The sequence below is a fragment of the Sorex araneus genome, chromosome X (assembly GCF_027595985.1).
Source record: "Sorex araneus isolate mSorAra2 chromosome X, mSorAra2.pri, whole genome shotgun sequence".
In the NCBI taxonomy this organism is placed as follows: domain Eukaryota; kingdom Metazoa; phylum Chordata; class Mammalia; order Eulipotyphla; family Soricidae; genus Sorex; species Sorex araneus.
Window position 1 is genome coordinate 317,932,326 of NC_073313.1, and position 27,985 is coordinate 317,960,310.

Below are 27,985 nucleotides of genomic sequence, written 5' to 3' on the forward strand. Positions count from 1 at the left end.
TCTGAAACTCCAGTGCAACTTCTTAAGTGCTTCTAGTGTCTGGGATTCTCACCAAATCAATGTGGTGACTGAGATAAGTGGTCCCTGGCCTGCCACAGGCAGTGTACCTGTTTCTCGGATGAGCTCAGGGAAGGTCATGAGACTTGCAGTCCTGATGATTTCTTGAGGAATAGGGTTCCTGGAGCCCAGAACATGCACAGAACTTCCACCATGGAGCAGCCAGAAGCTTGGGCTGAGCTGACAGGCCCAGTCTGGGGCAGACAGAAGAGGTCTGGGACGCTGTGCGCTGAGTCAACAGGCCAGGCTTGGAGAACCAGATTTCTGAGCTCTGGGGAGAACTGGAGTCTTAGAGGGTTTTGCCTTCAAAGAACCCCTGAGGGCTGCTGTTCAGGCCTCTGAACTAAAATGCTGTAAACCACAAACATTTATTAAATGGATTTTTTTGTAAGTAAAAGAACAAAGGCAATTTGGTCCTTGTGTTATTGTTAAATAAGTCTCTGCGGGGATTATGCCCTCAGGCTTCCTATTCTATCATTATGCTCTTATTCTAGCATTTGCACTCTCTCTCTCTCTTTCTCTCTCTCTCTCTCTCTCTCTCTCACTCTCACTTTTAGGGTCATACTTGGTCATGCTCAGGGGTTACTCTTGGCTCTGTGCCCAGGAATCACTCCTGGTGGTGCTCAGAAATCACTCCTGGCAGTGCTCAGAGGGCCATTTGGGATGCCAGGGATTGAACCTGGGTTGGCAGCATGCAAAGTAAACACCTACCACTGTACTATTGCTCCAGCCCCCTCATTATCTCTCTTGTCTCACCCATTTCCTGCCAGGACTGTCTAGCATCAAAGTTATTGGATTTAGAATAGAGTTTGGGATTTGGGTTCTCATTTCCCTTGGATTCCTGGATTTCTCCAGTCTGTTCTCCAGCTCTTAAAAAATTTTGACTTTGGGTCTTTATATTATGGTTCAATAAAACCAGAATTTTTTGTCTATTAGAATTTCAAAATAGCTAATGAATTAGAATAATAATAATGAACATTTGGGTTTGTCTTCTTTCACTATGCTTCATCAGAATCAACACTAGGCAAAGTTGTGTGAAATCTCTTTGAAGCTCTCTTTTGGTTCTTTCAAAGGTTAGGCCAAAGGAGAAATGAATGAGTTCCAAATGTGCCTCCTCCCAAAAACAACCCCCCCCAAAATTTTGATAAGTAAAAATTAAAAAGCAGTAGCTCACAAAATCCATGTGATAAGACATATATAAAATCAGTTCATCATATTACATAATGGGGAAAGCACCTATTGTAATTCACAGAGATGATTATTTGGGATGGGGAGGGGGTTACTCAGAGTTCTTAGGGGCCACTCCTGAATGTGCTTAGGGACCAATACTGGCTCTCTGCTCTGGGGTCATACCTGGTGATGCTCAGGTGACCTTAGCATGCTGGGATTTGAACCATTGCTGCAGCCATAGCCACTTGCAAAAATAAATATCTTAACCCCTAAACTATCTATTAAATAGCAAGATGGTTAAATTTAACTAGTTCAGTGCAAGCTACTTACATCCTGATGAACCAAAAGGCATGAAAGTGGTCCAGCTGATACCCAATATTCCATTGACTCTGTTTCTCCTGGGAGGGCTTATCGAAAACAAAATTTTTCTACTTGAGTTACTTTATTGTTTGTTTCTTCTCCTTCTCCTTTTCCTCTTCTTTTTTTTTTTCAGATTAGACTCAAATAAACCAATTATGTATTTGGAAAACAAAGAAGCTTTAAACCAGGCGTTAGAACGATCAAATTGGCCTATTTCATTGAAAGAATTGTCAATGCTGGAGAATGAAATCCTAGTCGGGAAAATGTATATCCAGCAGGCCATGGAGCTCGAGGGGGCGGCCAAGAAAGAGGATGAAAGCAGAACACTGGTAGAGGTGAGTGCCTTGGCACTGTTTGTTAATTTCCACTCCCCATCCCAGCCTCATTGATCTCTCTTTCTTTCCCTTACTTCACTAATTTCTGAAAGTTAAAGCAACAGAAAATGTCATATGACTTTTTGATTATGCTTTACTGGGGGCCGTGGAGGCACCCTAAAGCCGTGCTCAGGAGGCCAAAGGCCCTACTAGCGATTCTTCACCAACAGACATTGGTTCAATGCAAGAGCCTGAAGATGTGGTGCTGATGCTCAGGCCCTGGGGAACTGGGATACCCAGGTCATCCCAATGGCACTGTAGCACTGTCTGTGGCACTGTCATCCCATTGCTCATCGATTTGCTCAAGCAGGCACTAGTAAAGTCTCCATTGTGAGATTGTTGTTACTGTTTTTGGCATATTGAATACGCCATGGGTAGCTTTCCAAGCTCTGCTGTGTGGGCGAAATACTCTTGGTAGCTTGCCAGGCTCTCCAAGAGGGCTGGAGGAATCGAACCTGGGTCAGCCACATGCAAGGCAAAAGCCCTACCCACTGTGCTATCTTCCAGCTGTGTTTAAAAGTAAAATGTTGTTTCTACATGCTACTTAAATTTTTCTTTTATACTGAGTGAAATCTTTGTAAGTTTTCTACCTGTCATTTTTATTGTGGGGGAAAATAACCTTTTGGATTTGGGGCCACACTCTGGGGCTGTTGTCAGCAGTGCAGAAGGTTGATATTAGGGTTCTAGAACACAGTGCATGGGCCCCAGCCCTTTTCAGGTGCTCCCTGACCCCAGGAGAAGAGAGCTTTTTAAACAGACATAAAAATTAAAAAGCAAGGTAAATTTGGGGGCCAAAAGAGAGTACAGCAGTTAGGGCACTTGCCTTGAACGCACCTGACCCAAATTCAGTCCCTCAGTCCCTGGACCCTGAACCTACCAGGAGTAATTCTTGGGGGCAGAACCTGGAGTTCTGCCTATGAGCACTGTCAGGTGTGGCCCCAAACCAAAACATCCCAATGGCACTGGAGGTAATTTTGATTTTAAAAGGATACATCTTTTCATTGAAAAAGCTGAAATACAGTGCAATGATTAAAATGCTGGACTTTGATGTAGCCAGATCAGGGTCCAGCCTCAACCCTGACCAGATGTTTTATGTCTCCACCTCCAAACCTTTCTGAATTCTATATAACGTTCCTGTGTTCCCTTTATGGCAGTCTGAATATAGACCCAAATAACTGATCTTTGAGAATCCTCTTTCTGGTTTCACTTTTAGCTGAATGACACTGGTTTTGCTGAACTCTAAATTATGTGTTTGCTCCTCAAGATTTTTGTATTTTGTTTGTTTTTTCTTTAATGGTATTTCCCCTCTGCAAATCACATTTTTTCCTTTAGTATAGAATTCTTGTGCAGAAAACAGAACTTTTGTTGTCACAAAGTGTCTTAAGCCTGTTGATGTTATTCAAACCAAGTAACTTCCTCAAAGAATTGTATAGTGCATAGTTGTACGGTGGTTAGTGTATAGTTGTATAACTATATATATATATAGTTGTGCAATGTATATTTATATAGTATACATCTATATATTTGTATAGTATATGCATATTATTTGGAATATAGGGCTGGAGCGATAGCACAGGGGTTGGGCATTCGCCTTTCACGCAGCTGACCCAAGTTTGATTCTACCGCCCCTCTCAGAGAGCCCAGCAAGTTACTGAGAGTATCGAGCCCACGCAGCAGAGCCTGGCAAGCTACCCGTGCATATTGGATATGCCAAAAACAGTAACAATAAGTCTCTCAATGAGAGACATTACTGGTGCCCACTCGAACAAATCGATGAGCAACGGGATGATAGTGACAGTGATAGTTGTATAGTGCATAGTGTATGGTTGCATATTTGTATAGTATATCACTAATATGGTGCAGAGTTGTACACCATATAGTTGTATTATGTGTAGTTGTATAGTTGTATATCCTCCCCTGAGAGGAACCATCCAAATATATAGGAGCTAGGACTATAGCTGCAGCTCTGTAACAGAGGACTTGCCTTGCAAAGGTGAGGCCCTGGTCTAGTCCCCAACAATTGGGTAACTACAATAGTAAAAAAATCACAAGTTTTGGGGCACATTAGACTTCCTTCCTCACCTGGATGCCTCACCGGCATCCAAGGCTCAAAGACTGTTAGTGAATTAACACCCTCTTCCTGAAAATTCTTCCCTTGTATTGTACTTCTTTCTCATTTTTGCTTCTATCTATTGAAACTCTTACAAGTTTCTTAAAGGGACCATGAACTATGTTGGGCACTTAGAGTGCCCAGGACACAGTGGACCAATCCCAGCTATTCTAGTGGGAGAAGTAAAGTAATAGATCCTGAATTGTGAATGTTCACAGGTAGAACTGTGGCAACAAGATTCCTAGCAGCAACTTTTTCTGGCATTATTAGATGTATATTTTATATAAAATGTAAAAATGGAGAGTGTTGCTAATGGAATGTTAAGAGGCCTCTTATAATTCAGAACAAGAAGAATGTTTTACTGAGCCCTCCCCTCCGGACTGCCAGCCGAGTGGCCGGCACGCCGACCCCAAGTGCCGCTGCCGTTCTGTCTTCCACAGGGAGGGTCTGTGACGCTCCCTCGACCCGCCCTTCCAGACCCAGCCTGCTCCGTGGCCCTGAGCACCCCGGGCTTCCCTCCTCTCCGGGCTGCCGGGGCACGCCGACCCCAGCCCATTGACCACTGCCGGGTTGTGGGAAAGGGGCGTGGCCTAATCGACAGGGGGCGTGGCCTAAGAAAAGTGGACTTGGCCTCATTACCAGCCGGCTGCAGCTAACGCGGCAGCAGATAATTTCCTCAACATCCTATCCAAGACTAACATCCTAGCTATTCGCAAGCAGTAGGACAATAAAACACAAGACTTCACAGAAGGATTGAAGGAAACATCTCAGTAGGAGACCAGGTTCTACAAACGGCAAGTAAAAAGGCAACCACTATTAACGGAGCCTATCCACAATCCTTTTTCGCAACAAAAGGAAACAGGGATACTCATCTTCAAGGGCCCTCTTTCATACCACCACAACAACATGAAGAAACAGCGAAAATCCCCATTGCAAGCAGAGGACGATCAAAGGAGTCCGGAAACCTCAATGGGCGCTTCCTACAAAATTGACCTCTCTGAGAAAGAATTCAGAGTTGAAATCCTCAACATGTTCAATGAACTCAATGCAAAGATGGACAACGTCAAGGAAGACCTGGCAGAAACAATACAACAGACAGCCGACAAAATACGGGAAGAAATGAGAGCAGAAATAAAAAACCTTCAAAAAGAAATGAAGGATTCGGTACATGAAATCAAAAACTCTCTGGCTGCCCTCAACAATAGGATGACTGCAGCCGAAGACAGAATCAGTATGCTTGAAGATGAGCAGCAAGAAGCCTATAGGCAACAACAAACCATGGCAAGAGACCTCAAAATAGCTCTAGCCAGAATCAGAGTCCTAGGAGATGATTTCAAGAGGAACAACATTAGAATCATTGGACTACCAGAACCACAGGGAACCAACCCCAACGAAAAAGACACAGTCAAACAAATCATTGCGGAAAACTTCCCACAGCTAGACATCCAGATTCAAGGCGCCCGAAGAGTGCCAGCTAAAAGAGATCCTAACAGAAAAACCCCAAGACATATCATAGTTACAATGATGGACATCATCCAGAGAGACACAATACTGCAAGCAGCAAGGTCCAAGAAGGAAATCGCATACAAAGGAGCACCCCTTAGATTCACAGCAGATCTATCAGAGGAAACCCTCCAAGTTCGAAGGCAATGGTGGGATATAGTGAAAAAAACTCAATGAAATCAACGCTTCACCAAGAATACTTTATCCAGCTAAACTCTCATTCAAACTAGAAGGAATCATACACTATTTTGGGGATAAACAACAGCTCAGGAACTTCATAGACTCAAAACCAAACCTAAAAGAAGCACTAAAGGGGCTATTGTAAGACAAGGACAACCTCTACAAGCACAACAAACCCTTGCACAAAGATGGCTCAAAATCCCATAACAATAATCTCCCTTAATGTCAATGGTCTGAATTCACCAATTAAGAGACACAGACTGGCAAAATGGATTCAAAGACTGAACCCAACATTCTGCTGCCTGCAAGAAACACATCTGAATAGCCAGAACAAACACAGACTCAAAGTCAAAGGATGGAAAACAATCCTGCAAGCAAACAACTCCCTCAAGAAAGCTGGGGTGGCTTTACTAGTATCGGACAACATAGACTTCAGGTTGAAAAAGATTAGAAGGGATAGTGAAGGCCACTTTTTATTAATCACGGGATGTGTACATCAGGAAGAAATCACACTCCTAAATGTCTACGCACCCAATGAGGGACCAGCTAAATACCTACAACAACTGCTAAGAGACCTTGAGAAGGACATCTCGAGCAACACAATAGTAGTTGGAGACTTCAACACCGCACTGTCTCCTCTGGACAGATCAAGAAGATTAAAACTCACCAATGAAATACTGGCTTTGAAGGAAGAATTAGAAGAGAGAGGGCTAATAGATCTATACAGGGCTTTATATCCCCCAAAAAAGGAATACACATTCTTTTCCAGTGCACATGGAACATTTTCCAGAATAGACCATGTGCTGGGCCACACAGCATACCTCAACAGAATCAACAAGATAGACATTGTACCAGCTATCTTTTCAGACCATGATGCACTGAAGATAAAACTTAATCGTGGACAGATGCAGAAAACCAAATCAAACACCTGGAAATTAAATAGCTCAATATTGAACAATGAGTGGGTCAGGAAGGAAATCAAGGAAGAAATCAAAAGGTACCTAGAAACAAATGAGAATGAAGACACGAGCTACCACAACCTGTGGGGCGCAGCTAAAGCCGTTTTAAGGGGAAAATTTATAGCTCTGCAAGCATATCTCAGGAAGGAAGACAGGGCCCACATAAATAACTTGACTTCACAGCTCAAGACCTTAGAAAAGGACCAACAAAAGGAGCCCAAACCAGGCAGAAGGAAAGAGATAATAAAACTTAGAGCAGAAATTAATGACATGGAAACCCAAAAGACAATCTGAAAGATCAATGAAACCAAGAGCTGGTTCTTCGAGAAAATAAACAAGATTGATAAACCACTAGCAAGACTCACAAAGAAAGAGAGAGAGAGAACCCTTATAAGCTGAATCAGAAATGAAAAGGGGGACATCACAACAGAAACCAATGAAATTCAAAAGATCATCAGAGACTACTTTGAAAATCTCTATGCCACGAAACAAGAGAACCTAGAAGAAATGGATAAATTCCTCGACTCCTATAATTTCCCAAGGCTGAACCAAGAAGACCGGGAGTACCTGAATAGTCCAATTAACATCAAGGAAATTGAAATGGTAATCAAAAATCTTCCCAAAAACAAAAGCCCAGGTCCAGACGGATTCACTAGCGAGTTCTTCCAAACATTTAAAGAGGACGTTTTGCCAGTCCTTCTCAAGCTTTTCCAGGAAATTGAAGAAACAGAAACCCTCCCAAACAGTTTCTATGAGGCTCATATCTTCCTAATACCAAAAGCAAGCAAAGATACCACAAAAAAAGAAAACTACAGGCCAATATCCCTGATGAACACAGATGCGAAGATTCTCAACAAAATATTAGCAAATAGAATTCAACAACTCATCAAAAAGATCATACACCACGACCAAGTGGGATTCATCCCAGGGATGCAAGGATGGTTTAAAATCCGGAAATCAATCAACATAATCCATCATATCAACAAAAGAAAAGATAAGAATCATATAATCATATCAATAGATGCAGAGAAAGCATTCGACAAGATCCAGCATCCATTTGTGATAAAAACACTCACCAAAATGGGTATAGGAGGGACCTTCCTCAATATAGTCAAAGCTATTTATGGCAAGCCTATGGCAAGCATTGTCCTCAATAGGGAAAAACTAAGAGCCTTCCCTCTGAGATCAGGGACGAGACAAGGATGCCCACTCTCTCCACTTCTGTTCAATATAGTACTGGAAGTACTTGCAATAGCGATTAGGCAAGAAAAAGATATTAAGGGCATTCAGGTAGGAAAGGAAGAAATCAAGATCTCACTATTCGCAGATGATATGATACTATATCTAGAGAACCCTAAAACCTCTACAAAGAAACTCCTAGAAACAATAGACTCGTATAGTAAAGTTGCAGGCTATAGAATCAATACCCCAAAGTCCATGGCTTTCCTATATGCAAATAATGAGAGAGAAGAAAGTGACCTGAGAAAAGCAATCCCATTCACAATTGCGCCTCAAAAAATCAAGTACCTTGGAATCAGCTTAACAAAGGAGGTAAAGGACTTCTACAATGAAAACTATAAAACACTACTTCAGGAAATAAAAGAGGACACAAGGAAATGGAAAGACATCCCCTGCTCATGGATTGGAAGAATTAATATTGTCAAAATGGCAATTCTCCCCAAAGCATTGTACAAATTCAGTGCGATCCCTATAGGGATACCCTTGACATTCTTCAAAGAAATGGAACAAGCGCTCCTGAAATTCATATGGAACAATAAGCCCCCACGAATAGCTAAAGCAATCCTTGGGAAAAAGAAAATGGGAGGAATCAACCTCCCCAACTTCCAACTCTACTACAAAGTGGTAGTCATTAAAACAGCATGGTACTGGAACAAAGGCAGAGCTGCAGACCAATGGAACAGGGTTGAATACTCTGACATACACCCCCAAGTATGTGATCATCTAATCTTTGATAAGGGAGCAAGAAATGTGAAGTGGAGCAAGGAAAGCATGTTTAACAAATTGTGCTGGCAAAACGGGACGGCTACATGCAAAAAAATGGGCTTAGACCTCCATCTATCACCATGTACAAAAATCAGATCAAAATGGATTAAAGACATCAACATCAGACCAGAATCCCTAAGGTACATTGAAGATAAAGTCGGCAAAACCCTCCACGACATTGAAGCCAAAGGTATCTTCAAAGCTGACACGCCACTGGCCAAGCAAGTGAAAACAAAGATAAATAAATGGGACTATCTCAAACTAAGAAGCTTCTGCAACTCAAAAGAAACAGTGACCAAAATACAAAGACAATCCACAGAATGGGAAAGGATATTTATGCAGTACCCATCCGATAAAGGGTTGATAACAAGGATATACAATGCACTGGTTGAACTCCACAAGAAGAAAACTGCCAACCCGATCAGAAAATGGGGTGATGAAATGAACAGAAAGTTTTCCAAAGAAGAAATCCGAATGGCTGAGAGGCACATGAGAAAATGTTCAACATCACTAATCATCAGGGAGATGCAGATCAAAACAACAATGAGATATCATCTCACACCAAAGAGACTGGCCCACATCCCCAAAAACAAAAGCAACCGTTGTTGGCGTGGATGTGGGGAGAAAGGGACTCTCCTTCACTGCTGGTGGGAATGCCGACTGGTTCAGCCCTTTTGGAAAACAATATGGACGATTCTCAAAAAGTTAGAAATTGAGCTCCCATTTGACCCAGCAATACCACTCCTGGGAATATTTCCCGGAGAGGCAAAAAGGTATAGTAGAGATGACATCTGCATTTCCATGTTCATTGCCGCTTTGTTTACAATAGCCACAATATGGAAAAAAACAGAGTGCCCAAAAACAGATGATTGGCTAAAGAAACTCTGGTATATTTACACAATGGAATGCTATGTAGCTGTCAGAAAACATGAAGTCATGAAATTTGCATATAAGTGGATCAACATGGAAAGTATCATGCTGAGTGAAATGAGTCAGAAAGAAAGAGAGAGATATAGAAAGCTCGCACTCATATGTGGAATATAAAGTAGCTGAGAGGTACAAGCTTACAATGTTGCGATTCCTGGCAGACATTTCTCTGGACTTAGTTACTAAAATACTAAAATACAGAAATCCAAAACTATGCTGCTGCTAGTGAGGCCTCCTGACCTCATATCTCTTCATTCTCAGCAATGGAAAACAAATTACCAAATGCTTTCTTTTCAGCAGATCGACTTTAGGGGGGAGAAACTCCAAATCAATAATAGTGAATTTTTTGTTTAAATATTGAATGTAATCAAAGTAAAGTGAAAGTAAAGTGAAATTTACCAGTTACACATGCGGGGTGGGGGACTGGGGAGGTGGGGGGAAGGGGGGAGGTATATCGTGATTCTTGGTGGTGGAATATGTGCACTGGTGAAGGGATGGGTGTTTGAGCATTGTATAACTGAGACTTAAACCTGAAAGCTTTGTAACTTTCCACATGGTGAATCAATAAAAGAATTAAAAATAAAATAAAATAAAATCCATACAAATATACCTAAAAGAAGAATGTTTTACTGAATTTATCTGGAATTCTAGCAATGAAAAACACATTTTTATTTTTATTTTTTTATTTTATTGAATCACTGTGAGATAATTATAAGCTTTCATGTTTGGGTTACAATCACACAATGATCAAACACCCATTCCTCCATCAGTGCACATTCCCCACCACCAATATACCCGGTATCCCTTCCCCCCTCCCCCCGCCCGCCTCCATGGCATACAATATTCCCCATACTCTCTCTCTACTTTTGGGCATTATGGCTTGCAGCACAAACACTGAGAGGTCATTATGTTTGGTCCAATATCTACTTTCAGCACATATCTCCCATCCCGACTGATTCCTCCAGCCATCATTTTCTTAGTGATCCCTTCTCTATTCCATCTGCATACTCCCCTCTGCTCATGAAGCAGGCTTCCAGCTATAGGACAATCCTCCTGGCCCTTGTATCTACTGTCCTTGGGTGTCAGCCTCATGTGATGTTTTTCTATACAACAGAAATGAGTGCAGTCCTTCTATCTGTCCCTCTCTTTCTGACTCATTTCTCTTAGCATGATACTCTCCATGTTTATCCATTATAGGCAAATTTCATGACTTTATCTCTCCTAACAGCTGCATAGTATTCCATTGTGTAGATGTACCAAAGTTTCTTTAACCAGTCATCTGTTCTAGGGCACTTGGGTTGTTTCCAGATTTTGGCTATTGTGAACAGTGCTGCAATGAATATATAGGTACAGATGTCATTTCTACTGTGGAAAAGCACATTGTTAAGGAGGTATAAATTAATTATTCTGGTTCTTTATTTCCTATTTACAAAGTGGGAAATATTAAGTTTCATAAGTTCTTAAACCCTAAATATGCGTTTGCTCTCTTACATGAATCAGATTCCATGGTCAGGAAAAGCTCTCGGACAGGAAACAGTCTGATATCATTACTGTTTCTCTCCTTCAGGCCTCCCCATTAGGACTTTGCTAGCTGCATTGAAGACATGGGGCCTGTGTAGTGAAGAGACACTAGAAACCAAAAAATCTAGATCAGGCAGAGTGCTACTACTTTCTAGCTGTGTGACCTTACTTGGTTCCCCTAAAAAACTAAAACTTCTCATTTTAAAAGTGGAAAAATTAAGTATTTAGCTGAAAAAAACAACTGGAAGACAATGTACACAATATGCTAAGGACAGTATAGAACACTGAGTATTCAACATCTAATAATCCACATAGACTCATTGTTGCTATCTCCTTTGTCATGCATTTTGAAAAGTCTTAAGAATGATGACTGGGAGCCAATTGATTTGGCAAAAGGGAGACGATTAGTGATACTAACCAGAATAATTTTGGTGGCATTGCGGGACTACAAGTCAAATTGCAATTGGTGGCAGAGTCAGTAAATGAGAAAGTGAGAAAGTAAATATAGGAAGTGAAGACTTTTGTTTAAAGATGTTCATAGGGAAGGAACTGAGAACAAAATGGTGGGAATTTAAGCCAAAGTGAAATAAGACACTTTGTTTGTGTACTGGTTTCTGTTAAGTGGAGTCCTCTGGGCCAGGGCCTCTGTGGTCCATAGAGGTATGTGTGGGTGGGGGAGGGGGTTGCTGGCAGTGGGAAAAGTCCCTTTGTACTTGACTGATTTTATCTTCAGAGCTCTTCCCACTTTTCATGGCCCTGTGCAATTGAAGATATTTTTATACTCTTTTTTAAAAATGATACTTCTTACCATATGTGATATATTATCAGAAAATTGTCTTCCATTTTCATCATGTCCTATTGATTGATTGATTTCAGGATACACTAACAGTTTTCTAACATGAAAAATGTTCATTAGAATCAAAATGGCAATTGTTTTGAAATCTTAGGATAAGAATTCACCACAGGTGCAGTTATTTTCACTGGTGTGTGTGTGTGTGTGTGTGTTTGCATGTGTGTGTGTGTGTGTGTGCAGCATTTTTAATTCTTTTACCAAAAGCCAAAGACTTGGATCAGTGATTATAAAGTAGAGAGAAACCTTTTGTGACTTTTTTTGGATATATATGATAACCCTTCAGTATCTATATTGCAAATCATAAAGCCCAAAAGGAAGAGGGGGAATGGAAGGGGAAGGAGAGAGAGAGAGAGAGGAGGAAGATGATGATGAGGAGGAGATGGAGGAATAGCAGGAGGAGGAGGAGGAGGAGGAGGAGAAGGAAGGGTGGAGGAGGAGGAGGAGAAATGCCTTCCATAGAGGCAGGGGCTAGGGGGAGGGGAGTGCTGAAGGGAAACTGGGGACATTGGTGGTAGGAAATGTACACCAATAAAGAAATAGGTGTTGGAACATGATATGATCCAAATCCAGTCATGAACAATTTTGTAATGGTGTATCTCAGTGTGATTCAATTAAAAAAACAATTTTTTTTAAAAAGTAGCCCTCTTTTTTGCCCTGATTGCAGAATTCACTATCATAAGCCAGTCCTGAGCTTTCAAAACGTCAGTGTGGTAGAAATAATCACCAGATATCTGAATTATAATTAGCCTTCCCTAGTTCTCCCTGGGAGCTAGGTGTAGGACCCCAGCCATGTTATATTGCAATAGTCCAATAGTACATAAGAGATGTTTTCTGGGGCAAATCCCAAAGAATCTAGGCCCAGAAAGATCCACTAGACTCTCTGTACCTGTAACCTTAACTGACCTGGACAATTTGAAGGCAGAAAGTCTTGTTAGTCTGTAAGCAGCTTAAGCACCCCCAAGAGGCCTTGGAAATGTACCTACACAGCTGGCTGCTCATGTTTACTTCTCAGAATTGAAGTAATCAGTACAGAATATGAAATCTCTGACCTTTAGGAATGGTGAATCGTATTCTCCACTCCAGAAAAACTATGGGGTAGAGAATGTGATTCACCATTAAAAACAGAGCATCAGAAGGGAGGAGATATATATGAGATTGGGTGAGGTATAACTGAGAGATGGAAGGGAAGAGACATCATTTGGTTTTGAAAACATTAGAATGAGACAGGGTTATGGCTTTGAAAACTATAGAGGAGACTGTTACTTAGGGAGACTTAGATTTTTGACTGAGCTGTATTTTGCTCTGAATAGCAATCAGACCGATTTCCACCTTTGCACTGTAAAGCCCATCCTTTCAGTTCTTCCTATTCCTTCTGCAAAAGGGAGAAGGGAGAAGGGAGAAGGGAAACATTATGCTCTAACCCTTTGAGACTAGCTCAACCTTGCTCATTCCACTCATTCAAGCATCAGTGTGTTCTGTTTGCTTGGGCAGACCACCTCTCTTCAAAACTGCTCTCTGGGGACACTAAAGATTTCCTGTTGGCAAAACAATTAAAACAGAAGGAACAAGAGACACATTCAGGCCTGAACCTCAGTCATATGTCATCATTGGAAAATTAAACCCCAGATGGGTTCCTGAGGGGTGAGAGTAAGAAATGGGACCCAGGTAGAGGCGGACCTTCTGAGGATGAGGACCCAAATGGTGCATGTGCTGCTGGTCTCAGCTGGGAAGTTAGAGAGAGAACCATGTTCAGGGACACTCATCACAGAAGGAAATTCAAGAAGGGAAGAACTCACATGAACACTGAATATTACCTAAAACTTTTCTGTCTCCTGTCTTGGCATTTAGATGTAGGAAGGGGGGGAATCAGCACTTGGGATTCTTAAAATGATGATGTTTCATTTTGGTTTTTTATTCAAAAGCTAAAGACACCTCTTTGTCCAGGAGATATCAGCTAGCCAGATTCCAGCAATCTCCTGCTGCTAGGTTGAATACATAGTCATAGGCTTAGATTCCACTCTAAAGTGTTTAAAAGTGGTCATTGACCTCCCCATCTAAGGAGAACCAAGTGTGGAGGACTTAATGGGGACTAGGCAGGAGGTGGAATCCCACTCAGTCAGTGCAAGTGGAGGATATTCTGTTCCCAGTGGTGTCGTGAGATCTAAGGTGCTGGTAGAGGATTTGAGGTCCCAATCATCTGACACTAACAGGAAGTTGTGTGACTCCATGACAAGAACTAGACAGAAACAGCAGCAGGAGCCCTGGGAAAACTGGAATCATTGGAAGAATAGCCAGGTCTAGAAACATCGAGAAGGGGCAGAGAACTAGCACTCCAGCCTTTCTTTTGAGGGATTTCCGAAGCAATACTCACACCCTCACTGCAGCCCCACATGCAGGCCAGATCGTCCAGAGCTCAGGCCCAGCAGTGCTTGGTGGTGCCAGGACTGGGGGGACAGGGCGCACAAAGTACTTTACTTTGGTAAAGTACCCATAACCAAAACCCAACCCTTTGAGCAATCTCCCTGGCCCCAAGCGCCCACTCCTCATACCCTGATCTCTCATCTATCATTACCTCCAGCTCCCATTGACTCACTGCATTAGGACACAATGATCAAGGAAAATAAATAGGCTGGTCTCAGTTTTGGGGGTCAACCACCTAAGGAATGGACCAGGGCAGGACAGAGACAGGACAGAGAATGGATTTGGGGGATTGGTGGGTCCCCAAGATCTTAATATCTAAGATCTTAAGCTGTGAAGTCAAGTTATTTATGTGGGCCCTTTCTTCCTTCTTGATGTATGCTTGCAAGACTACAAACTTTCCTCTTAACACTGCTTTTAGCAAGTTCTGGTAGCTCACTCTCATTGTTTCCAGGAATCTTTCAATTTCCTCTTTGATTTCCTCTCTAACCCACTGGTTGTTCAGTAGTGAGCATTCAATTTTCAGGTATTTAATTTGATTCTCCATTCCTGTGAGTGATTAACTTCTATTTTTCAGTGCCTCGGAGTCTGAAAAGATAGTTGATACTATTTCTATTCTCTTAATATCCTCTTAAGATACCTCCATACCTTTATGGAGATATGTTTTGTGTCCCAGCATGTGATCTATCTTGGAGAATGTCCCATGTGCACTGGAGAAGAGTATATATTTGGCTTTGGGGAGATAAAAAGTTCTGTATATAGGTACTAGTCCCCTCTTTTCCATTTCATCCTTCAAAGACATATTTCCTTAATGAGTTTTAGTTTTGTTGATCTATCAAGGGATGACAAAGCAGAGTTGAAGTCTTCAACTATTGTGTTGCTACTAATGTCCACCTTGAAGTCTGTTAGCAGTTGTTTTATTTTTTTTTAATTTATTTATTTTTAATTAGAGAATCATCGTGAGGGTACAGTTACAGATTTATACACTTTTGTGCTTATACTTCCCTCATACAAAGTTCAGGAACCCATCCCTTCACCAGTGCCCATTCTCCACCACCCGTAAACCCAGTGTCCCTCCCACCCTCCCCAATCCCATCTCCCCCCCACCCCACCCTGCCACTGTGGCAGGGCATTCCCTTCTGTTCTCTCTCTCTAATTAGCTGTTGTGGTTTGCAATAGGTGTTGAGTGGCCGCTGGGCTCAGTCTCTAGCCCTCATTCAGCCCGCAACTCCCTTCCCCCACATGGCCTTCGACTACAATGTAGTTGGTGATCGCTTCTCTGAGTTGCCCTTTCCCCGGAACGTGAGGCCAGCCTCGAAGCCATGGAGTCAACCTCCTGGTACTTATTTCTACAGTTCTTGGGTGTTAGTCTCCCACTCTGTTATTCTATATACCATAGATGAGTGCAATCTTTCTATGTCTGTCTCTCTCTTTCTGACTCATTTCACTCAGCATGAAACTTTTCATGCCCATCCACTTAACTACAAAATTCTTGACCTCCTTTTTTCTAACAGCTAGCAGTTGTTTTAAGTATTTTGCTAGTCCCTCATTGGTTGTATATGTACTTAGGAATATAATTTCTTTCTGATCTATGTATCCCTTGATTATTAAGAAATGGCTTTAACTGTCTCTTGTAACCTTTTTCAGCCTAAAAAAATCTATGTCACTGGTACTAGTATGGCCACCCCAGCTTTCTTGAAAGAGTTGTTAGTTTGAAGAATTGTTTTCCAGCTTTTCACTTTGAGTCTGTGTTAGCTCCAACCATCCAAATGTGTTTCTTGTAGGCATCAGAATGTTGCATTCAATTTTTTAATTCACTGTTCCAATCTGTGTCTTTCAATTGGTGCATTTAGACCATTGATATTGAGAGAGATTTTACACAGACATACACAACAAACAAACAAACAAACAAAACCAGAATGACCAGCACACACATATTTCCAAAAGTTGTCCTACATGCTCAGCATTTATTTTTGTGCCCTAGCCTTATTTGGGGTGTTTTTTTCTAGTTTTGGTAGAGAGCTGACTGTGGTCCACAACTCTTAACGTGGCCAAGTAGCTCCACGGTGTGACTTTTCCTCTCCAGGGCAGCATCATATGATAACAGCCATATGCATCAGTGACAGTCAGGATATACCTCACAAGACTGGTGTAATTTTCCAATTCAGCTATTTAGAACTTTCCCAGTATTTTTTTCATTGACTTTTCCCTAGAAGAGCAACCAGCAGTATTCTCTGAGGTGTTACAAATTTGCTGTTTATGCCTGGGAAGGGGACTGCTTTTCTAATCTAAGTTCCTTTGCTGTTCCCAACACCCACACATCCAGCTCATCCTTTGACAAAAGCTTTTTGAGTTTCTATTTCCTACTCTGTGATTAGACTCTTGACTTCCTAGAGGTTAACTCCCTATGGCCTGGAGGTACGTGGTGCTGGGGGGAGGGGACCCACGGAAAGGGGCTGTTTTGTCTGTCAAGACTGCATCCTGTAGTATTTCCTGTGCATCCAAGGAGACACTCCCAGCACACATGGGGCCACATGCAGCAGAGGAGTAGGGCCAGATAACCCTTGTGTGATCTGCTCAGGAAGCAGACTTCAGAGAGGGAAAAGGAAGGGTGCACACAAGTGGGAGACCTGTTTGCATGGTGTTCCAATTATACTATTTGCTGAGAAACTGGGGGGAAAGCACCACTATATTTCATTGGATTTCAAAGCAAGGTTAAATGCCAAAGACTGTGTATGTATGTGTGTGTGTTTTGTGTGTGTGTGCGCACATGCATGCCAGGGAATTTAACCCAGGGTCTCAGATCTAGGAGGCATGTGCTATACAGCTGAAATACATCCCCATCATATGCCAAGACTTCTTTTTAAATTTTTTTTTTAAAAAAATGAATCACCATGATGTGCAGTTACAGACTTACAAACTTTCATGATTATGTTTCAGTTATAAAACGATCGTGTACCCATCCCTCCACCAGTGCACATTGTTTCCAGTATCCCTCCTGACACCCCTACCCCACCCCCCACCTATCTCTGGCAGGCACCTTTTACTCTCTCTCTCTCTCTCTCTCTCTCTCTCTCTCTTGCTCTCTCTCTCCTTTTAAGTGTTATGATTTACAATGCAGGTAGTAAGTGCCCAGCATGTTTGGTCTATAGTCTGCTTTCAGCATGCATCTCCCATCCCAAGTGAGCCCTCCAAGCATCATTCACTTAGTGGTCCCTTCTCTATCACAGCTGCCTTTTCCCCAGCATGTGAGGCCGGCTTCCAAGCCATGGAGCGATTCTTCTGGCTCTTATCTCTATTATCTTTGGGTGTTAGTCTCCCATTCTGTTACTTCATATTCCACAAATGAGTGCTGTCATTCTATGTCTGTCCCTTTTTCTGACTCATTTCACTTAGCATGATACTCTCCATGTTGATCCACTTATAGGCAAATTTCATGATTTCATCTTTTCTAACAGCTGCATAGTATTCCATTGCATAGATGTACCAAAGTTTCTTTAACCAGTCATCTGTTCTTGGGCACTCGTTTTTTTTTTTTTCCAGATTCTGGCTATTGTAAATAGTGTTTCAATAAATATGCAAGTGCAGGTGTCATTTCTACTATACTTTTTTTTTTTGCATCTCCATGATATATCCCCGGAAGTGGTATTGCTGGGTCAAATGGGAGTTCAATTTCCAGTTTTTTGAGAAACTTCCATATTGTTTTCCAAAAAGGCTGATCCAGTCAGCATTCCCACCAGCGGTGAAGGAGAGTCCCCTTTTCCCCACATCCACGCCAACACTGGTTGTTTTTGTTCTTTTGGATGTGTACCAGTCTCCGTGGTGTGAGATGATATCTCAAGAAGTGCCCAAGAATTGCTAAAGCAATTCTTCACTGTCATCCTGTTGTTCATCAATTTGTTCAAGCGGGCTCCAGTAATGTCTCTCATTGAGAGACTTATTGTTACTGTTTTTGGCATATCCAATATGCACGGGTAGCTTGCCAGGCTCTGCTGCGTGGGCTCGATACTCTCGGTAGCTTGCCGGGCTCTCCAAGAGGGGCGGAGGAATCGAATTCGGGTTGGCCACATGAAAGGCTAGCGCCCAACCACTGTCCTATCACTGAACTGGGGAAGCAATTCTTAGGCAAAAGAAAGAAGGGGGCATCACCTTCCCCAACTTTAAACTGTACTACAAAGCTGTAATAGTTAAAACAGCATAGTATTGGAACAAAGACAGATCCGCAGACCAATGGAATAGGATTGAATATCCTTAAATACACCCTCAGATATATGATCATTTAATTTTTGATAAGGGAGCAAGAAATATAAAGTGGAACAAGGAAAGCCTCTTTAACAAATGGTGATGGCAAAACTGGACAACTTGTATCACTTGTATCACTTGTCATCCCGTTGATCTTCAACTTGCCTGAGCAGGCGCCAGTAATGACTCCATTTGTCCCTGTCACGTGCTAGTGTAGCCCAGTGGTATCTGCTCGCTCCAGGAACAGGAAGAGCCTCAAATCGTTCATTCAGGGTTTTGATGAAGAAGTCTGACCATGTCGTAGGTGGGCAGCCACGTGGTCTTTTGACATCCTGTGGAATCCAGTTGGTAACAGCTCCAGTCCAGCGTTCATCTCTGAATCGCATTATGTGTCCAGCCCATCTAAATTTTGATGCCTTGGCAAACGAGACAGTGTCCCTGATTCTTGATCGTCAACGGAGGTCAGAACTCCGGATTGCTATACTCAGTTGAGTGAAATGTGATACTCCAAGCATAGCTCTTTCAATTCCTCTGTGGGATACCAGAATAGCATTCTCATCCTGTTTTCGTAAGGCCCAGGTCTCTGAGGTGTATGTTAGTGCAGGAAGAACGGTGGCATCAAAAAGATGTGCCAGGAGCCAGAGGTTCTTTGTCCTCTTAACCAGTTCTTTGACGCTCTTGAAGGTGTTCCATGCCGCTCTCTTCCTCCTGTGCAGTTCTGGCACCAAATCATTCCTATGTTGAGTTCTTGACCCAGGTACACATAACTGCTGCATTCAGAGATGTTCGTTCCATTGAGAGCAAGTGGAACGTCAGGGACTAGTTCGTTTTTCATGAGCATTGTTTTGATGAGATTCAACTGCAGTCCAACCTTTCCACACTTCCACACTCGTGGTTGAAGTTGGCCAGCTTTGTACCGCTTGACTAATGTTTGGTGTTATTAGAACGATGTCATCAGCAAAGCAGAGGTGGTGTAATTGCTGACCATCTATCTTTATTCCCATTCCTTCCCATTACAGTAGTCGCATGATGTTCTCAAGGGTGGCACTGAAGAATTTAGGTGAAATGGTATCACCCTGCTGAACCCCCCTCTTTACATCAATGATCACTTCCTTCTAGAATGGTGAGATCCTGGTGGTGAATCTATAATACAGATCACAGAGGATCTTGATGTACTGAGTTTGAATGCCCTGTTTGGCTAGGCCTTCGATGACTGCTTCAGTCTCAATAGAATCAAAGGTCTTCTTTAAATCGATGAACGTTAGACAGAGCAGCATCTTGAACTCTGGCGAAACTTCAATGAGCTTGTCACTGTGTGGATATGGTCGATCGTGCTGAACCTTTTCGGAACCCGGCTTGCTCACATGATTGTCCTTCATCTAGAGTTCTGCCTATTCTATTCAGGATGACTCGAGCAAACAACTTGTGGATGACAGACAACAGGCTGATTGGGCAATAGTTGCCAATGTCATGGATGTTTCCCTTCTTGTACAACAGGACGGTCCTGCTGGTTTTCCATTTGGATGGAACATTGCTTTCAGACAGGTAGCATGTGAAGAGCCGAGCCAGTGTATTGATGAGTACTGGTGGCAGATTCTTCAGGTGTTTGAGTCTGACCTCTTCTGGACTGGGTGCTGTACGCGTCTTTACTGATGAAATGGCATGTTGGATTTTGGAAGGGAGGACGTTGGAAGTGACTTATCCATCCTACGGAATTTAGTATGTGGGCAGGTGGTTGTGACTGTCAAAGAGATCTGAGTAGAAGTCGTGAGTAATCCTCTCCATTTTTGTTCTGGAAGATGTGATAGATCCATCAGGATGTCGAAGGGCAGTCATCTTAGTTTTGTAGTTAGCGAAGGACAGGCGGGTGTTGCCAATACTTTTCTCGGTTTCTGCCACATCGGCCACCACTGCTGCTCTTCTCTCTTTGAGATCTTCCTTTATCGCTTCTCTTCACAGCTTTTCGAGGTCGGACGTTAGCTTGTGATTGCCTGAGGCTCATGCCAAACCACATTGGTGAATGAGCTCGAGAGTTTCCAAAGACAGGCGTCTGTTTATGGCTTTCCCACTCGGCATTTTCGCACAGTTATGGAGGTGCTGAACCATTTGATCATATTCCTCATCAATATTGTCAATGATAGCATCTTCCCACATTGCTGCAGTAGTGCCAAAGTGCTCCCAGTTGGTGGTCATTCTGGGAGTTCTCTTCTTAAACTTAAACTTTTCAGACCTTTCTCCTCGCTCTGTGAAGTAGAGTTTTGTACAAAGGAAACAGTGGTCCAATCCCATTTGGAATTTTGCGACAACAGCGACATCGTTCAGGCAAAACCTTTGATTGAATATGATATGGTCAATTTCATTGTGGATCTGTCCACCGGGAGACTCCCATGTCCAATGTTTAGATTCGGCCTTCTGGAACTGTGAGCTACCATGGATGGTCTTGGTAGACATGATGAACTCAGACAGTCTCTCACCCTGTTCGTTCCATTCTAGGCCATGGGTCCCAATGTGGAGTTCTTAGGGCAACCTTCTCCGTCCTTTCTTGGCATTGAAATCACCAACAATGATCTTGTAGAAGGTATGGTCTTCTTTATAGAACCTCTCCAGTTCCGTGTAGAACTTCTCAATTTCTTCTTCATCGTAGTTGGATGTTGGTGCATAGATGATAAAGATAGAAACTGCCGGCATTGAACCACATCTATTTGGGTTGTTAGGCATTCGAATGAATCAATGCTCATGGCCAAGTTCGTGTTGTTGTCAACTGACACTGATGCCAGCGATGCCTCTGTTGTTGCATGTTCTTTTTTTTTTAATTTATTTTATTGAATCACCATGTGGAAAGTTACAGAGTTCTCAGGCTTATGTCTCAGTTATACAATGCTCAAACACCCGTCCTTTCACCAGTGCCCATGTTCCACCACCAAAAAGAAAAAGAAAAAAAAAACAGTATATATCCCACGCCCCACCCCCCGTCACTCCCCCTGCATAACTGAAAAATTTCACTTCCTTTTCTCTTTACTTTGATTACATTCCATATTTCAACACAAAACTCACTATTCTTGTTGGAATTTATCCCCCAAGTATACGGCCCTATTGACAGGGAAATATTTGATAATTAGTTTTCCACTGATGAGAATGAAGAGATATAAAGATATAAACTGGCCACGCAGTTTTAGGATTTCTATATTTTAGTAATTAAGTCCAGGGAGATTAAAGTTGGAAATGGAATCATTTCTCTTCCTGGGGCAGCATGGAGCAAAAGCTTAGTTCATAGTCTGGATACATGGCTGCAAGCACTCGCTGGAACCCCAAGTCATATAGCTGGCTCTGGATCCTGCTTGTTCAGCAGCAAAGCGGCTGTGCATAGGCATGGCCACCCGGGTCAAATCTCGATGGAGCTCGAGCCGGCACCAGCACTGGCCTGAGACTCTGTTGCATGTTCTGAGGAACACTTCTTCTCCAGTGTCGAAAATGGCGTGATGTGATCGATGCCTTCTCGTTTCGGTCAGACCAGTGATGTCGTACTTGATCTTCTGTGCTTGCACCATCAGGTCCTCAATGAATGCTTCTGATGCCACCATACGTGCATTGAAAGTACAGACAGTCATTTTAGTCTTTCTTCTTTTTGGCAGTCTAGTTTGTCCCTGAGATTTTATTAACCTCTCCTTGCTAATCCTTCTTAAGCTTGCCATATTGGACAGCTACATGCAATTAAATGGGCTCAGACCTCTACCTAACATCATGCGCAAAAGTCAGATCAAAATGCATTAAAGACCTCAACATCAGACCAGAATCCATAAGGTACATTGAAGAAAAGGTCTGTAAAACCTCCACAACACTGAAGCAAAATGTATCCTTTGCCACTGACCAAGCAAATGGAAACAGATAAAAAAAAAAGGGACTATCTTAAACTAAGAAGCTTCTGCATCTCAAAAGAAACAGTGACCAGTATACAAAATCTACAGAGTGGAAAAGGATATTCACCCAATACTCTTCTGATAAGGGGTTATACAGGGATATACAAGACATTGTATATCAAGGATATACAAAGCACTGGTTGGACTCTACAAGAAGAAAACATTCAACCCCATCAGAAAATGGGGCGATGAAATGAACAGAAACTTCCTTAAAGAAGAAATCCAAATGGCCAAAAGGCATATGAAAAATGTTCTTCATCATTAGTCATCAGGGAGATGCAGCTCAAGACTTCTTAAAGCTGGCAGTAGTTCTCTCTGCACATTTCCTGGCTAGAGCTTCCTGCTTAAGTTTAGAACTTACATAGGATCTCTTCAGTTTCCCTGCGTGCCCAAACACTCAATGCTAGGCTTGAGAAGGCTCAAGGAAGATCTCAAAGGGTAGGTCTAAAGCAGGAAATTCTACATAGTATTTCACTTCTTTGGCATAAGCTGTTAACATGCAGACAACTGGAAATGCTAGTTACTCACTTTATAGACTGCAGCGGGCTGAGCAGGAAAACCCTTCTTGGTTTTCATTTCCCTTGTAAAGTCTTGTTTTTCTGTCTCTCTGCAGAGCTCAGGCTTAAAAGGGAAATGGTCCCTGCATATTTTCAAGTTGGAGGAAACCTTTCCAACTCTAAATGAGGGGAGAGGTAATAAAGATTAGAAACCCTCCAGGATGCCATATGCACCTGACCAAGGTTTTAAAGGGAATTATTCACAGAGACAATTTACAAATAGTCTCATTTGATAATGAGTCATTCTAGAGAGAGGAGAGGTCAGAAGATGCTGAAGTCTACATGTATTACAGCAGCCACAGACTCTGGTTGGCTATAGAAACAAAAACATGGACGTGAAGAAAGTTGAAGCTGCTGTAATCAGAGAATTGTGTACATCAGGCAGAGTGTTATAATCCGGGGCAGAAATAAACATTCAGTAACGATTTCAGTGTTGAGCCAATGACTAGTTCTAGTTTGATTATAGAAATGCATCGTATACCTGATGCAGAAGGAAGCATGTTGTTTGTTAAAAGGAAACTTTAAAAGCACTAAACACTTAGTAACTTCACTGTCCCTACCAATGCAAACACCAGAGCAAATCTGAGAGCAAGACTTTGAAATTAAGTAATGAAATGAGAGAATGGCACCATTTTGGTCTCTGCTGTGCATCACCTGTCAAGTGAATCAGGCAAAGAAGTGAATTTGATTCTGTGAATCTTAGAGACAAGGCAGAAGCAAATTACTAATTGAGTGTATCCCTACTACCAGCATCATTGCCCATCTAATTTCCTAACTGAGACTTGCATGCAACTATTCTCCTGCTCCTGAGCATAGAGATGGAGTCTTATTTATTCACTGCTGTCATTACTTGCTCTCACTCTCCATCCCTGCTAATTCTCATCATCCCTGGGTTTCTTCTTCAAAGTTAATGATGTACTTGTATTTTATCTGTGCATGCATGATGTGGGGTAGGAAAGAAAAGAGATTGGGAATGTTATTTGGTATGTTCTGTATCTTGTCTCTAAAGTCTGACAAGATTAAGAACAGCAAGATATCACTGTTCAGAAAAAGTGCAATCAGCATTATGGCTGAAGGTATGGATGGCATGTCCAGCTGTCCTAATCAGATTTTTTTCCATCCTGGAAAACCAGTGCTTCTTTTCTGTGGAATGAACCATTGTATTAAATTTGGCTCCGGGGGCTGGAGCGATAGCACAGTGGGTAGGGCATTTGCCTTGCACGCGGCCGACCCGGGTTCAAATCCCAGCATCCCATATGGTCCCCTGAGCACCGCCAGGAGTAATTCCTGAGTGCAGAGCCAGGAGTAACCCCTGTGCATCGCAAGGTGTGACCCAAAAAAGCAAAAAAAAAAATTTGGCTCTGAGGGTTAGTTTTGCCAGGGCTACACTTCTTCCTTCATTATATGATTGACCTAATTTTGCAGTGGTATGAGTGGTGATTGTTCAACCGTAGAAAAAATAAGTTTCCCCTTATTGAGAAGGTAATTTGAAGAGCCAGAGCAATAGTAAAGCAGGTAGATTATTTGCTTTGCAAGTGGTCAACCCAAGGTTGATCCCTGGTATGCTATATGGTCCCCCAAAACCACCAGGAGGAATTCCTGAGTGCAGAGCTAGGAGTAACCCCTGAGTATTTACAAGTGTGGCCTGAAACACAGGAAAAGAAAAAAAAAGATAATTTGAATCCAGGGACTGGAGCGATAGCACAGCGGTTGGGCTTTCGCCTTTCACGTGACCAACCCGTGTTCAATTCCTCCGCCCCTCTCGGAGAGCCCAGCAAAAGAGCCCAGAGCTCTGAGAGTATCGAGCCCGCGCGGCAGAGCCTGGCAAGCTACCCATGCATATTGGATATGCCAGAAACAGTAACAATAAGTCTCTCAATGAAAGATGTTACTGGTGCCCGCTCGAACAAATAGTTGAGCAGCGCTCAAATTTGAATCCAATAACGAAGCTGGCATATTCATGAAATGACAGTAGAATTTTATTAAGGATAACATACAAAGGTCTCCTCTCTGAAGATGGTTGACATGTCCAGTCTGAGAGAAGAGAGAAGAGCCAACCCACCCATATAGTTCTTAAACCCCACCAGAAGAACATCTTTATTTACAACCTATTGATTTACATTGAAATTTTGAAACAAAAGGCCCAGAAATATGTCATATGCTTCTTTGTTCTACCAAGATTAGTAACTGAGTTTGTGGTTTCATGAATATTTGTGTTAGTAATCATCATAATAAGGTTGATTTCATTTTCCGGTTAGGGTTTTCATTGGAAAATGAAGATGCTGGGAGATCATATAAGTGATAGAGCACTTGCCTACTATGTGCAAGGCTCTGAGTTTGATCCCCAACATTGTATGCCCCCCCACATTCTACTGGGTAGCCCTGGTAGTCCCCAGCACTACTGGGTATGGTCCTATTAAAAAAGAAAAAAACAAAGTCACTCTTGCACAGCCATGAAATGCTCCTTCCATAAAGCTGCATATTGTGGAAATAATCAGAAGCGATTTATTGCCAATAGTAGTAATGGTTGGAAACAAAGCCGAATAATGTGAGTTATGGGTACAAAGTCCTTTATACTGTAATGGGCTTTCAAGTGAACTCAAGTGTGTGAATAACTTGAAGAGAGTGACACTACCACCATTTAGAAAGGCATTTTCTTAGGTCACTATTTCAATGAATTAAAACAAGTCATAGCATCTCTTGTTGATGCCATTCATTGTCATTGCCAATGCAGGGAAGGTTTTCATATAGAGAATCCTTATTGTATTCTAGATGAGTCACTGTCACTGTCATCCCATTGCTCATCGATTTGTTCGAGCGGGCACCAGTAACGACTCTAATTGTGAGACTTATTGCTACTGTTTTTGGATATCCAATACGCCACGGGTAGCTTGTCAGGCTCTGCCACGTGGGCTCGATACTCTCAGTAGCTTGCCAGGCTCTCTGAGAGGGGCAGAGGAATCAAATATGGGTTGACCGCACACCCTACGGCTGTGCTATCACTCCAGCCCATTGTATTCTAGATAAATTGTATAAATTGTAAAACAGCACTTCAGGAGGTCGGGGAAGAGCTCTCTAATGATTTGGCAATGGACTCACAAATTTGTACCTCCAGACTGCTTAGGAATGTATAGAAGATAATCTCACCAGTTAGGCTAGGGAGGCAATTGGTATTTGGAACCTAGAGAACTAGGGAGATCAACTATCTGATAATAATCACTTAGAAGTTTCAAGAGAGGGTTATATCTAAAGGGAATTGACTTTCTGGAATCACTGCAGATGTCTTTTTGCAGTAACAGGTCACTCCTCATCTGGAAAACTCCTAGAACTTTCTGATTAATTGGTTTTTGATGTAAAAGCTGGTTGCATGAAGCAAGGTGATGTTGGGAATTAGATTTTATGTAGAGGTGAAAGTTTTTAAGCATTTTTAAGCATAGAGATTTAACTTGGTATGTTCTGTTTATCAAGGTTCTAAATTCTCTCAATAACAAGAATATTTCACATGAAACTTCAGTCAGAGTTGACTTACAAACTGGTGGTGTGGAATTCTTTTTGGAGTATGTTTGTAAAATTGTACTGAGTTCACATTTCTAGCTGATGCATTTTTTGCTTACTGTAAAGCTACCAACAAGGAATACCATGCTCTGTCTTTGTCTTCTATATACCTCCTATATGCCTGGCCTGAAAAGCCTATAAGCTCTAGACTCTGAGCCCAATTGTGGAACTAGAGAACATTAGAGAGCATGTTCCTTGTTTCCTCTTTTGTAGAAACTGAAACTCAGAGAAGTGATGATTGCCCTAAGTGACAGTCATGAAGTAGCATTCGGTCTTATTTCTCCTGCCTCGTCATCAAACCTCCTATCTATGAGGCCTTTCTAGAATACAGTAGAGCAGCCAGAATCTCCAGTGGGAATAAGTGCATAGGTTTCTTCTGTTTGAAAGCATGGGAACCAGCAGATAATGTCTGTCAGACAGCAGTGATGTTGGAGCATCCACTCTGACACTGCACATATTTCATGAGAAGGAAAGGATCTGAGTAGCAGCCTGTTATAGAAACAGCACAAGCCAAAGGAGACTGTTTGTATCTGTGTCCATGGTTTCATAGACTACAAGTAATGCAGGCCTAAAGACTTCAGAGCACTCTTCAATTCTTTTAAGAGATCTTGAGCTCCTTTACCCATTAGTTTTTTTGCTTCTGATGACTTGATTGTTTCCATCAGGAAATGAAACATCCTTCCACTTATTTTAATGAATTTGGAAAGCATTTTCATATAGCTCCAAGTGATAGATGGCTGCAACAGAACCCAGCTGCATCAGAAAGTAGCCCACTAATTCCAAGAGTCCAGACTAGTTTGAACTTGAATAATGACCCAAGTAAGTGGCACTCAGTCTACGTGCAGTTATTTAAATTTTTATAGCCAATAGTCTCATAAATTAGAGAATCTCTTAAGTGGAGACTTATAGAAACCATAAAATATGTATTAAATACTTTATGATGTGGCTGTAGAATTGCAAACTTTTGGCATCAAAATGCTTGTGAAAAACATTATATTGGGCTTTTATCATGGACATAGGCATTTGCTAGGCTATAAAAAAGCAACCCGATAATGTCACTGGACACTGGATAAGAGACTGAGTGCTTTGAGAAACCCAAGAATTAGTAAATTAATTGCCAAGAAAGGTGGGGGAATGAATGGAAAATTTAGACCAGAAAATAAACTGCTTCTGCAATGTGGCAATATGATGAAACATGTCTATTTCTTATTGTCTTGTAAGAATAGATTGAGAAGGTTCTATCTCCATTCACTCACTTAGCAAATAGAGGCAAAAAAT

The 27,985-nt window shown here is 42.0% G+C and overlaps 1 protein-coding gene across 1 annotated transcript in view; it reads left to right on the plus strand.

The window, feature by feature from the left end:
* The window catches only part of VWA3B (von Willebrand factor A domain containing 3B), a 198,031-nt gene that overhangs the window by 147,294 nt on the left and 22,752 nt on the right, over window positions 1-27,985 (plus strand). The window contains 1 exon segment of the mRNA XM_055121327.1: window positions 1,721-1,922. Coding sequence (XP_054977302.1) covers window positions 1,721-1,922 — 202 coding nt within the window.